This window comes from Aquarana catesbeiana, linkage group LG02 (assembly GCF_042186555.1).
Source record: "Aquarana catesbeiana isolate 2022-GZ linkage group LG02, ASM4218655v1, whole genome shotgun sequence".
In the NCBI taxonomy this organism is placed as follows: domain Eukaryota; kingdom Metazoa; phylum Chordata; class Amphibia; order Anura; family Ranidae; genus Aquarana; species Aquarana catesbeiana.
Window position 1 is genome coordinate 17,045,233 of NC_133325.1, and position 14,601 is coordinate 17,059,833.

At 45.0% G+C, this 14,601-nt stretch overlaps 1 protein-coding gene across 12 annotated transcripts in view; it reads right to left on the reverse strand.

Moving 5' to 3' along the window:
* ARAP1 (ArfGAP with RhoGAP domain, ankyrin repeat and PH domain 1) overlaps window positions 1-14,601 on the reverse strand; it is a 324,988-nt gene that overhangs the window by 16,514 nt on the left and 293,873 nt on the right. For all 12 annotated transcript variants that reach the window (XM_073612624.1, XM_073612632.1, XM_073612623.1 and 9 more), the window contains one exon: window positions 1,031-1,183. In XM_073612624.1, coding sequence (XP_073468725.1) covers window positions 1,031-1,183 — 153 coding nt within the window. The remainder of the gene's footprint in view (window positions 1-1,030; window positions 1,184-14,601) is intronic.

The window sequence follows — 14,601 nt, forward strand, 5'->3', positions numbered from 1 at the left end:
TGTCTCATTTTGACAGCCAGAATTTGCTGGCAATAAATGTCTTGAAGCAGCTGTGGAGGAAAAAGTACAGGGCGTAAGAGATGCTTTTTTTTTTTTTTTTTTTTTTTTTTAAGGAGTAACTCCCACACCCAAGGTCCAAAATCCAAAATGATGAATATGGTGGTTGCCGCAGCAGCAAGCAGACCAGAATTTCCTGCTCACTTCTTCTGCTTGTCCATTGTTCTACAATAGTCACCTCAGATTGCTGTGTGATACACCTTCTTGGTCACAGGAGGATCTAAGGAGACCACCAGACTTTAGCAACATGACACGGAACTCAGCTCTGTGTACTTCATTCGTCTCAGTGGTGGTCAGTGATATTGGCATCTTCTGGCCAAAAGTTTGACCACACACGGAGCTTTGATAACATACTTGAAGATTCCCAAATTTTAGTAGTGGAGCACTTCTGACATATGCAGTATGTTCTAGAGGCAGAAACAATCAAACTACGGAGCCATAAATTCGTCTTTGCCCAGGATATGGCAGGACTACAGGCAACGGCAATAGAGAAGGCGTGAAGAATAAAGTTGTTTTGGGGGAGCGGTTGAAAGGCACCTGGACAGAGCACTTACCCTCATCTAGGTTGATCAAATTGGGGCTCTGGTGATGGTGGCCTGGATGATTTCTTGGGAGTTAATCAAGTCTTTTTAATCAAGTTACAAAGTTTTGGGTGCTTAACCAAGAGGAGTAGCTCTGAAACACAGGTGGAGCCCTATGTCAGCTGACGATGTCCAGAGGCGACATCATTGGTGTGAATCTAATAATGCCTCCAGACCCTCTGGGAACACAGAAGGCTATGCCGGTGGGATTAGGAATACTCCTCCACGGAATCAGACTGCAGAAGGGATGGTGTACCCAGAACAGCTGGCTACAGATTGAATTTTTCCCGAGTGCACAACTGCAACCCCTGGAGGAGAAGCAGTGCCCCAGGCAGGCAAGTCATTTCTTAGAGTGTAGATTAATACATGGCGCAGTCTACAATGCTACTCACTGTTAGCGGGTCTGCTGTGAAGGCAGCTATACTTCTCCTTATATCCATGTCATTCCCCCGAATAGGAATAAGCGATCGGTTCCCAAGTGACGGATCCTGCCGGGAGCTCCGTGTCCGCAACGGCACTGACTCTTCTGGCCACAGACTGCCATACTGGAAAAAAGACAAACAAAATGTCATTAATGGACATAAAATGATGGTATCAGTTAATCTAATGAGGTCAATGCAGATGGGTCATATAGACATAGGCGTAGCACCCTGTGCTGTTCAGATTCTCCCTGCTGCTTGGCTGCAGAGAAAGGAACTGGGGAACCTCTGTCTCAAAAGTGAGACGTCAGGGGTCTTCTTAAGACCCCTGAGGTTTCACCAAAGCCCCCAATGGGGCTCCTAAAAAATTGTAAAAAATGGTGCTGTTACATGTCCCTTGCTGTACTTAATGGTAGCTAGCTAGTAATACGATCACACAGGATGGCACATATTATACAGCTATACAGCTTTCGAGTTGTCCTATCCATCCACTCATCCAAACTCATAGTCAGCAGGCTCAGCTGTGCATGCACCCTTTACTTATTGAGGACTGTACTGTACTTATTGAGGACTGACACATTTGGAATTATTTGCATTTTCTTTGCACCTTGCATTTGTCCATCTACTAGTGGTATACTTTGTGCATTGTTTTGGTGGTATCAGCTCATACACAACATTGTGGCTGGGTTCCCAAGACCATCCTCTGCCAGAGTGCATGCCAGATGAATTTCCTGTTCCCCGCTGAGATACTTGGCCATGCCAAGATGCTGGACGCTCTTGCATGGCAGCAGGAAGAACGTACTACAAGTGGTGGTGAGAGCAGCTTCATTATCTTCAATTCATACAGTGCATACGGAAAGTATTCACAGCGCTTCACTTTTTACACATTTTGTTACAGTATCTCACAAAAGTGAGTACACCCCTCACATTTTTGTAAATATTTACTTCTATCTTTTCATGTGACAACACTGAAGAAATGACACTTTGCTACAATGTAAAGTAGTGAGTGTACAGCTTGTATAACAGTGTAAATTTGCTGTCCCCTCAAAATAACTCAACACACAGCCATTAATGTCTAAACCGCTGGCAACAAAAGTGAGTACACCCCTAAGTGAAAATGTCCAAATTGGGCCCAAAGTGTCAATATTTTGTGTGGCCACCATTATTTTCCAGCACTGCCTTAACCCTCTTGGGCATGGAGGTCACCAGAGCTTCACAGGTTACCACCGGAGTCCTCTTCCCCTCCTCCATGAGGACATCACGGAGCTGGTGGATGTTAGAGACCTTGCGCTCCTCCACCTTCCATTTGAGGATGCCCCACAGATGCTCAATAGGGTTTAGGTCTGGAGACATGCTTAGCCAGGCCATCACCTTTACCCTTACACCCCTAAGTGAAAATGTCCAAACTGGGCCCAATTAGCCATTTTCCCTCCCCGGAGTCATGTGACATTCACACCTGAAACCTGAAAAGCAGGTGTGTTAAATTTGGTGTTATCGCTCTCACTCTCTCATACTAGTCACTGGAAGTTCAACATGGCACCTCATGGCAAAGAACTCTCTAAGGATCTGAAAAAAAGAATTGTTGCTCTATATAAAGATAGCCTAGGCTATAAGAAGATTGCCAAGACCCTGAAACTGAACTGCAGCACGGTGGCACGGTGGCCAAGACCATACAGCGGTATAACAGGACAGGTTCCACTCAGAACAGGCCTTGCCATGGTCGACCAAAGAGTACACGTGCTCAGCGTCATATCCAGAGGTTGTCTTTGGGAAATAGACATATGAGTGCTGCCAGCATTGCTGCAGAGGTTGAAGGAGTTGGGGGTCAGCCTGTCAGTGCTCAGACCATACGCCGCACACTGCATCAAATTGGTCTGCATGGCTGTTGTCCCAGAAGGACGCCTCTTCTAAAGATGATGCACAAGAAAGCCTGCAAACAGTTTGCTGAAGGACAAGCAGACTAAGGACATGGATTACTGGAACCATGTCCTGTGGTCTGATGAGACCAAGATAAACTTATTTGGTTCAGATGGTGTCAAGCGTGTGTGGTGACAACCAGGTGAGGAGTACAAAGACAAGTGTGTCTTGTCTACAGTCAAGCATGGTGGTGGGAGTGTCATGGTCTGCATGAGTGCTGCCAGCACTGGGGGGCTACAGTTCATTGAGGGAACCATGAATGCCAACATGTACTGTGACATACTGAAGCAGAGCATGATCCCCTCCCTTCAGAGACTGGGCCGCAGGGCAGTATTCCAACATGATAATGACCCCAAACACACCTCCAAGACGACCACTGCCTTGCTAAAGAAGCTGAGGGTAAAGGTGATGGACTGGCCAAGCAGGTCTCCAGACCTAAACTCTATTGATCATCTGTGGTACATCCTCAAATGGAAGGTGGAGGAGCGCAAAGTCTCCAACATCCACCAGCTCCGTGATGTCGTCATGGATGAGGGGAAGAGGACTCCAGTGGCAACCTGTGAAGCTCTGGTGACCTCCATGCCCAAGAGGGTTAAGGCAGTGCTGGAAAATAATGGTGGCCACACAAAATATTGACACTTTGGGCTCAATTTGGACATTTTCACTTAGGGGTGTAATCGCTTTTGTTGCCAGCGGTTTAGACATTAATGGCTGTGTGTTGAGTTATTTTGAGGGGACAGCAAATTTACACTGTTATACAAGCTGTACACTCACTACTTTACATTGTAGACAAGTGTCATTTCTTCAGTGTTCTCACATGAAAAGATAGAAGAAAATATTTACAGAAATGTGAGGGGTGTACTCACTTTTGTGATATAGTGTATGTTACAGCCTTATTCCAAAATGGATTACATTCATTATTTTCTTCAAAATTCTACAAACAATACCTCATAATGACAACATGAATGAAGTTTGTTTGAAATGTTTGCAAGTGTATTTAAAATAAAAAAACTAAAAAAAAAACCATGTACATAAGTATTCACAGCCTTTGTCATGACACTCAAAATTGAGCTCAGGTGCCTCCTGTTTTCCACTGATTATCCTTGAGATGTTTCTACAACTTGGAGTCCACCTGTGGTAAATGCAGTTGATTGGACACGATTTGGAAAGCTATCTGCTGCCATAACCCCAGTATTCTACGTCAAAGTACCGCCGTATAACGACGGCGGGCGGGTGGTCCGGAAGTCGTTAAAATCAATGAAAGCAACCCACGCATGGCAGATTGCAAAGTTTGTTCTGCAAAAATATCAAATGGAGGTTCAAAAGTTAGTTCTTAGAATACCAGTAATCTCATAAAACACCTCAAAATGTAACAGAAGCAGCACTCAGCAGCCGACACTGCAGCAAACCCTTGCAAGACGTGAAAAATGATCTATGGATAACCCAAGGGCTATGAAAATATCTAAAGGCAGTTACCCACTTCATCGTTCTTGATGATCAGCCACTACCAATAGTTGACAATGTGGGATTTTCGGTGACTTCTTAATGTTTTGGAGCCCAAGTATAAAATTCCCGGTCGCCGTTATGTCACAGATGTCATCTTGCCACCATTGCACAACACAGGAACTGGAGTAGATCAACCATAATGGGAGAAAAAAACACAAGAAAAACCAATAATGAAGTACCGCTGGTACTGTGTGTGCTGCGCAATCAAAAACGCCACTCACGAGGTATCTGAGTTTAAACAGGCATCAGTGTATGATCCGGGGTCCGCCCCTGGACGGGGTGCGTTCCACGGATGGCGGAAGTTGCATCACTGGTTCACAAAACCGGAAATGCGTCAACGCGTTTCACCCCTCCGCCAGGGCATCACCGTGTCCTTGATGACGCCCTGGAGGAGGGGCGAAACACGTTGGCGCATTTCCGGTTTCGTATACCAGTGACGCAACTTCCACCATCCGTGGAACGCACACCGGACCAGCGGCGGACCCGGATCATACACTAATGCCTGTTTAAACTCAGATATCTCGTGAGTGGCGTTGTTGATTGCGCAGCACACACAGTAGACATGTGCACTGACAAAAAATGTGATCGTTTTCGTTTCATTAATTTTTTGTTTGCTTTTTTCGGAAGTTCGAAATTCGTGAATTTGGAAATCCAAAAATTCAGATTTTCAAATTTTCAAATTTCCGAATTTCCGAATTTTTGAATTCCAAATTTTTGATATTCGATCATTTGGAAATTCAGAAATTCAAAAATCCAAAAATTCAAAAATCTGAAAAAAAGAAAGAAAATCAGTAAAATTCGAAATAAAAACTATTAAATTATAGGTATTGGAAATTCCTTTCAAATTTGGCTGTTTGTAAAAGTAATGAAAACAGATTTATCTGAAGTTACAAATTATCCGAAATAATGAATGCATCTAAACAAATAGAATGGAACAAATTAATAATAAATAATAAAAAGGTTTTATTATTATTATTGTTAGTTATTATTATAAGATCATTACGTTCCATTCGTTTAGATACGGCATTCGTTATTTCAGATAATTCGTTCAAATATGTTCACTAACAGCCAAATTTGAAAGGAAATTCCAATACCTATAATTTAATATTTATTATTAGTTAGTTCTTATTAGATTTTCATTCTTTAGAATGTTAAGATTTTCATTCTTATTTTTGGATTTTCAAATTTCCAAATGTTTGAATTTTAGAATTTCCTAATTTCGAATTTCCAATTTCCGAAATTTCCGAAGTTTTCCAATTCCCGAATTTCCAATTCCAGAAATTTCGAATTTCCAAAATTTCGAATTTCCAAAATTTCGAACTTCCGAAATTTCCAATTCCGAAATTCCGAATTTCCAAAATTCCGAAATTTCAAATTTTCGAAAATTCGGAAATTGGAAAATTCAGAAATGAGAAATTTTAGAAATTGAAAAATTCAGAAAAAAATATCAGAACTTAACGAATTGCACACAGTACCAGCAGTACTTCACTATTGTTTTTTTTTGTGTTTTTTCTCCCATTATGGTTGATCTACTCCGGGTTCATCCACGTGAAGACCCCTATGGAGAGCTTTTTGAGAGTCCATTCCTCACACACCAGATCATTTAGATCTCAGCTCCCTTGACCCCGGACTGCAAAGCTGAGGGTCCATTAACTCTGGTGAGTGGGGTCACAAGAGGGGACTGCAAAGCTGAGGGTCCATTAACTCTGGTGAGTGGGGTCACAAGAGGGGACTGCAAAGCTGAGGGTCCATTAACTCTGGTGAGTGGGGTCACAAGAGGGGACTGCAAAGCTGAGGGTCCATTAACTCTGGTGAGTGGGGTCACAAGAGGGGAGTGTGGCACATGAACACTTTATCTGGAATCACGAAGGACTTTATTTTGGAGCACTCAGCACTTTATAATATTTTGTATTTTGATAATATTATCACTGTTAATGTTTTTTTAGCACATCATCAATTGTTTTTCATTATTCTGCTAGCGCTGTTAATTGCTATCTTTGTTCTTGAGGTTTAGTACCTTTGTAATAGCTGCTGCAGTTTGTCCATTCATATTTTCACTTCGCGCGCGTTTTATTCAGCACATATAGTCCGTGAAATAGGATAAAAGTGGTGGAAGATGCTGGACTTCAGAGTCTTTTATGTGTGGCACATACACTGCAGCTGGCTGTCTCCGAGGGTCTTATTTCACAGCCCAGCATTGCGGATGCTGTGGGAGTCGGGTGCAAAATACACTATATTACCAAAAGTATTGGGACACCTGCCTTTACACGCACATGAACTTTAATGGCATCCCAGTCTTAGCCCGTAGGGTTCAATACTGAGTTGGCCCACCCTTTGCAGCTATAACAGCTTCAACTCTTCTGGGAAGGCTGTCCACAAGGTTTAGGAGTGTGTCTATGGGAATGTTTGACAATTCTTCCAGAAGCGCATTTATGAGGTCAGGCACTGATGTTGGACAAGGAGGCCTGGCTCGCAGTCTCCTCTCTAATTAATCCCAAAGGTGTTCTATTGGGTTGAGGTCAGGACTCTGTGCCGGCCAGTCACGTTCTTCCACTTAATAGACATAATTTCTGGCCCGTGTGGCTCACGCTGGCTTCGGGAGCACTTCCGGTGACGTCACCTACGAGTCCAGCGTCCTACGCTGGTATACTCCAACACAGCCATCTCTCCTGGTTTCTGATCATGTGGTCTCCCTCTGCTGGACAGTCGGGATCGACAACACCTACTGCGGACCTAATCATCCAAGGACTCCCCCCCAATCTAGACTCTTTTACACATATGATGAGTTTTTAACTTCTATCTCTAGTGTTTTTAATCCTTTGGCAAATTAAAAGTCTTAATGCTGCCGCACTTAGAGGAGCCTTCTTTTTAATCCCCACAAACCTCGCTCATCCATGTCTTTGTGCACTGGTGCGCAGTCATGTTGGAACAGGAAGGGACCATCCCCAAACTGTTCCCACATAGTTGGGAGCGTGAAATTGTCCATAATGTCTTGGTATCCTGACGCCTTAAGAGTTCCTTTCACTGGAACTAAGGGATCAAGCCCAACCCCTGAAAAGCAACCCCACACCATAATCCCCCCTCCACCAAATGGTTTTGACCAGTGCACAAAGCAAGGTCCATAAAGACATGGATGAGTGAGTTTGGGGTGGAGGAACTTGACTGGCCTGATCTCAACCCGATAGAACACCTTTGGGATACTGCGAGCCAGGCCTTCTTGTCCAACATCAGTGCCTGACCCCACAAATGCACTTCTGGAAGAATGGTCAAACATTCCCATAGACACACTCCTAAACCTTGTGGACAGTCTTCCCAGAGAGTTGAAGCTGTGTATAGCTGCAAAGGGTGGGGCCAACTCAATATTGAACCCTTCGGACTAAGACTGGGATGCCATTAAAGTTCATGTGCGTGTAGAGGCAGGCATCCCAATACTTTTGGTAATATAGTGTAGCTGGCCACTTTAAACATTCAAGCCTGGCATATTCTCAGCTGCAGGATATTCAGAGCCAGCTCAGTCAACCCGTTAAAGGACTTCAACAAGATGTTCAGACTCGCTGGAGCAGCACTTTTTACATGCTGCAGTCTCTGATTGAGCAGAAGGGGGCCATTGGAGTCAGAACACGAGCTGCCTGCAACTATCACTGCAAATCAGTGGAATCTCATGGAAAAGATGATCAACATCTTCTTGGCTCCCTCTGAAAAATTGACTCACCATTTGAGTTGTTCAGATTCTTTTCTTTCTTTTTCAGATGTAATTCTTGCACTCACTATGCTGCATAGATTGTTATCAAAAGAAGTTGATGAGGACTATGGTGTTAAAACGATGAAGAACATGAAGAACACATTGCTCTGTGCTTTTCAGAAATCCCTCTCTGACATGGAGCAAAACCCACTTTACCGCATGGCTACCTTACTTGACTTGAAAGTGACATTAACTAGGTTTTTTTTTTTTTTTTGGTTTACATTTACAAATAACAAACACATGTACAGTGCCTTGCAAAAGTATTCCCCCTGGCATCTTTCGTGTTTTGTTGCCTCACAACCTGGAATTAACATGGATTGTTTGAGGATTTGCATCATTTAATTTACAGGACATGCCCACAACTTTGACAATTTTTTTTTTATTGTTAAGCAAACAACAAATAGGACAAAATAACAGAAAAAGTCAATGTGCATAACTATTCACCCCCCTAAAGTCAATACTTTGTAGAGCCACCTTTTGCGGCTATCACAGCTCCAAGTCACCTTGGATAAGTCTCTGCGATCTTGCCACATCTTACCACTGGGATTTTTGCCCATTCCTCCTTGCTGAACTGCTCCAGCTCCTTCAAGTTGGATGGTTTGCGCTTGTAAACAGCAATCTTTAAGTCTGACCACAGATTCTCTATTGGATTGAGGTCTGGGCTTTGACTAGGCCATTCCAACACATTTACATGTTTCTCCTTAAACCACTCAAGTGTTGCTTTAGCAGTGTGTTTGGGGTCATTGTCCTGCTGGAAGGTGAACCTCTGTCCTAGCCTCAAATCACACACACCACCATCCATCTTTCCCTCAACTCTGACCCGTTTCCCAATCCCCACTGCTGAAAAACATCCCCACAGCATGCTGCCACCACCATGTTTCACGGTGGGGATGGTGTTCTTTGGGTGATGTGATATGTTGGGTTTGCGCCAGACATAGCGTTTTCTTTGATGGACAAAAAGTTCAATTTTAGTCTCATCAGACCAGAGCACCTTCCTCCATACATTTTGGGAGTCTCCCACATGCCTTTTCACAAACTCAAAACGTGTAATTTTGTTTTTTGATGAAAGTAATGTCTTTCTTCTGGCCACTCTGACATAAAGCCCAACTCTATGGAGCGTACGGCTTATTGTCGTCCTATGTACAGATACTCCAGTCTCTGCTGTGGAACTCTGCAGCTCCTCCAGGGTTACCTTAGGTCTCTGTGCTGCCTCTCTGATTAATGCCCTCCTTGCCCGCTCCGTGAGTTTTGGTGTGCGGCCGTCTCTTGGCAGGTTTGCTGTTGTGCCATGTTCTTTCCATTCGGTTATGATAGATTTGATGGTGCTCCTAGGGATCATCAAAGATTTGGATTTTTTTTTATAACCTAACCCTGACTTGTACTTCTCAACAACATTGTCCCTTACTTGTTTGGAGAGTTCCTTGGTCTTCATGGCAGTGTTTGGTTAGTGGTGCCTCTTGGTTAGGTGTTGCAGCCTCTGGGACCTTTCAAAAAGGTGTGTCTATGTAATGACAGATCATGTGACACTAATGCCCCGTACACACGGTCGGATTTTCCGATGGAAAATGTCCGATCGGAGCGTGTTGTCGGACATTCCGACCGCGTGTGGGCTCCATCGGACATTTTCCATCGGATTTTCCGACACACAAAGTTTGAGAGCTTGCTATAAAATTTTCCGACAACAAAATCCGTTGTCAGAATTTCCGATCGTGTGTACACAAATCCGACGCACAAAGTGCCATGCATGCTCAGAATAAATAAAGAGATGAAAGCTATTGGCTACTGCCCCGTTTATAGTCCCGACGTACGTGTTTTACGTCACCGCGTTCAGAACGATCGGATTTTCCCACAACTTTGTGTGACCGTGTGTATGCAAGACAAGTTTGAGCCAACATCCGTCGGAAAAAATCCTAGGATTTTGTTGTCGGAATGTCAAATCAATGTCCGATCATGTGTACGGGGCATTAGATTGTACACAGGTGGACATCATTTCACTAATTATGTGACTTCTGAAGGTAATTGGTTGCACCAGAGCTTTTTATGGGCTTCATAACAAGGGGTGAATACATATGCACGTGCCAATTATCATTTTTTTATTTCTGAAAAATTGTTTTATGTATATATTTTTCTAATTTTACTTCACCAACTTAGACTATTGTGTTCTGATCCATCACATATAATTCAGATTAAAAAAACACTGAACTAAAGGCTGTAATGTAACAAAATAGGTAAAAAGCCAAGGGGGGTGAATACTTTTGCAAGGCACTGTATACTTACCTGCTCTGCCTCTTTGTAATAATTTTGTACAGAGCAGCCCCAATCCAACTCTTTTTGGGTCCCCCCTGCCAGCACTCCTGGCTCCTCTCCTTCGAGCAGTACCCCCACAGCAAAGTTGCATAGTTGTTGCTTGCATGATATTGTTGTTTTGTTTTTGTCTTCTTCTAGGTATAAAGATCAGTTCTTCTCAAATGTAGATGTTGGCAGGCAGGCCAAAGAAATGTTCCTGCTGGAAATGCAAAAAATATCTGAACAGGCAGCTACACCCGAGGACGTGCTTGAGAAACCAGCTGCCAAAAGGCCTCACACCGTCCGCCAGCCAAGTACCAATCTGGACAGTGTTCTTCAAGAAATTGCTTATTTATCTACATTTGAGAACAACGCTCCCACAGCTGCTACCATACAACTAGAAGCAGTGGCGTTGGGAGGGGGGCTGAGGGGGGCTGGAGCCCCGAGTGGGTCCCCAAAAAGCCCCAGGTCTCAGGCATGCACAGTTCTGTTATTAGCCCCAAACCCGAGCGCTGCCGCCAAGCGGGGACCAATATGACCCGGAGCGCGGCCAAGTGACATAGCAGGTCCCGCCTTCTGGAGCCTGCAGCGTCTATGATGGACGTCCCGCTGGTCCAATGCCGGGACCGCGGGACGTGTGACGTCCATTTTAGGTGCTGCAGGCTCCAGAAGGCGAGAATTACAATGCGGCCGCCGCGCCACTGTGAGAAGATCCCTACTCGGCGCTCAGGCGGGTGGCTCTCCTCTCCTGTCCTGTCATAGCTCTGGTTGCCTGGAGTGCCTGCTGTCTACACTACTGTGATAGGCGCGCCGCACACTACATCTGAGCTGCAGGAGGAGGTCACGTCACCTGAAGTCTGGTCAGGTAGCTCAGTGTGGGTCAGTGTGTGTCAGGTAGGTCAGTGTGGTTCAGGTAGGTCAGTGTGGGTCAGTGTATGTCAGGTAGGTCAGTGTGGGTCAGGTAGGTCAGTGTGGGTCAGGTAAGTCAGTGCAATGGTCAGTGTATGTCAGGAAGGTCAGTGTGTGTCAGGTAGGTCAGTGCGCATCAGGTAGGTAACACCCCCACCCCAACGGTGCCGGGCTCAGACTTCCGGCTGAAGCCCCTGGTCTTTTTGCCACCTAGCAATGCCCCTGACTAGAAGCATATCTTAGAGAGGTCACTGTGCCTCATTCGGACAAACCTCTTGGGTATTGGGCAGTTAATAAACTGCGATTTCCCACTCTGGGCCAAATGGCACAAAAATTTGAATTACAACAAGGTTGAGCTATGAATAATTATTCCTTTTCCAGCCAAGGCCGTTAGGAGATTCTTCGCCCCTGGAGCATTCTGGGAAAGGGTATTTAATTGGGCTGGACCATGTGCTCTCTCTCTCTCTTACCTCTGGCTGCTGGAGTGAGCTCTGCAAGTAGGCCCAGAAGCCTGTCTGAGGCCTACTGCTCCTGAGGTGGTCCTTAGGCTGTCTTGCCCAGCATGGAAGAAGCCTAGCCAAGCTGAGAGGATCCAGGGGAGGACCCTTACTGGAGAGAGCCAGGATGAAGGCTGGTCTATCAGGAGGGCCTGGTGACTTGTTTGGAGGACACACCTACACCTAAGCTGCGCTTACAGTGTTGTCGGGTCGGCTTAAAGGTTCTGGTACTGTCAAGCTGTTCCACAATCTAAAGTGTGTTAAATAGCTGCTAGGTCTGTGAGAGAAGCCTATCCAGGAAGTTCTACTGGCTGCTAGGCCTGTGAGAGAGGCCTATCCAGGAAGTTCTACTGGCTGCTAGGTCTGTGAGAGAGGCCTATCCAGGAAGTTCTACTGGCTGCTAGGCCTGTGAGAGAGGCCTATCCAGGAAGTTCTACTGGCTGCTAAGTCTGTGAAAGAGGCCTATCCATGTATTCAATATCTAAAAGAGAGAAAGCTGTTCTTTTTCTGGATCCAACTAATCTGCATCTGGTATCTGATACCCCTAACCCTCTCTCCTACTATCTCTTTTCAAGTTCTACATTAAAGCATTGAAAATATCTAAAGTGACCGGTGCCAATTTCTGTTCTAAACTCCCCATTATAGCCATGGACTCAGCCCTGGGGTAAATGCTGGCTCACCTCTGGAGGTCTCTCCTTGCCCCCAGTAGACCCAGGGGCGCTACAAATCTTTCAGCTCCTTGCAGTAGTGCGGAAAGTGCAGCGTCACACATTTTCACTGACACCAGAAGCCGACTTCCAACTGAACATGCAGAGATTCTTCTGTTTCTTAAAAAGAACTTGCCACTTGCGTTTTCATTGGAAAAGTAACCATATACCGCCTGTTACTGTACAACTGTGAGGCATCATGCACAGCTGCACACTGCAGCTCAAAGCAGCTTCTCCCCCAGGTGTTTGAGCTGTTTTGAGATTTTTTTCTCTGCCTGTTAACTCCCCTCCATGTTAGGCTTTGGGATGAATTATAGCAGAGACTGCAAGCCAGTCCTTCTTGTCCAACATCAGTGCCTGACCTCACAAATGAGCTTCTGGAAGAATGGTCAAACATTCCCATAGACACACTCCTAAACCTTGTGGACAACCTTCCCAGATGAGTTGAAGCTGTTATAGCTGCAAAGGGTGGGCCAACTCAATATTGAACCCTAAGGACTAAGACTGGGATGCCATTAAAGTTCATGTGTGTGTAAAGGCAGGTCTCACAATACTTTTGACAATATAGTGTGTATATGTATATATATAGACCGATCAGCCATTCAATTATGACCACCTACCTAATATTGAGTATGGCCCCCTTTTGCTAAAACAGCCCTCACCCATTGAGGCACAGACACCAAAGTAACATCCACATGAATAGCAGAACCCAAGGTTTCCCAGCAGAACATTGCTCAAAGCATCACACTGCCTCTGCAGACTTGCCTTCTTATACCGCATCCTGGTGTGTGACGCACACACACCCGGCCATCCACGTGATGTAAAAAAGACTTTAAAGTCAAATCATATTTTGAGGGGACCTCTGCTCCCCACTCCCAACCTCCGTTCTTTTTTGGGGCCACCCTTTATTTCTTTTCAAGTCTCTGCATACGTCCTTTATTGCCGGTGTCCCTGGTCCAGTCATGTGGTGTATGGATCCCTCTTCCTCCTCTGTCCTTAGCTGTGGACAGTCCTGAATACTACAGAACTACCTCATTAGGTAAAGATATGTTGCCGCTCTCCACAGCAACCCAAGGCAGCTTCATGATGCATAGGAAATTAGTTGAATAACGCCAAGAATCAGTCAACTCTGAGGAGGAACAGCACTGAACCTTACAAAGTGCCCTCCTCCACCAATGCAACCAGTCCTGGGACAGGGTTGTCCAGCGCCCAGGGCAAGGATCCAGAACTGCACCCCCTCCCTCATTTTTAATGCATGCCATAGAATGGGTGTACTACTCTGCATCTATTCTATGCCCTCTTGCTCATCTGCACCCCGGGCAACTGTCCCTCCTGCCCACCCCTTGTCCTGGCCCTGAATGCAACATCCCTGTTTCCCCTCCATCACCAGAAACTGTTGAGTTTCTACTATTGAATGTAAAATCAGGAGGCACTGGAAGAAGACAGGATTTGGCTTTGTGGTGTAATCTTGCTCTATGAGGCATTGAAGAGCTTCTTAAAATAGCTTCTTAAAAGGGTGTTTTGGATGGAATCCAAAAAAATAAAGGGAAGAACCTAAGCAGATACAAGGTAGAAGCAGCATTTGGACCATCCTTTGGCCCCGTTCTCCAAGAAGACTTTTGGAAAACCAAAACCACCGAAAATACCATTAAAATTTGGATTCAGATTTGGCTGTCCCAATCTGTGAAGATATAACTCAAGTCTAACCCTTAGCTATGGGTGCGACACTTTGTTTTTTCAGAAAATGTTGAGTTTTATTGCCTTACAGATGTCATGTATGGTGTAGGAGCGCTGATATCCAGGATCATAGTATACAGTGCCAGGTCAAGGTCATCCAGCACCCAGATGACAAATTGCAGCCCTCCACCAGGTGCAGTCCTCATTAGAGACCTTGTTTACATCAGGTGTCCCAAATAGAGCCCCGCTTTACATCAGGTGTCCCCAATAGAGTCCCTCTTACATCAGGTGTTTCCAATAGAG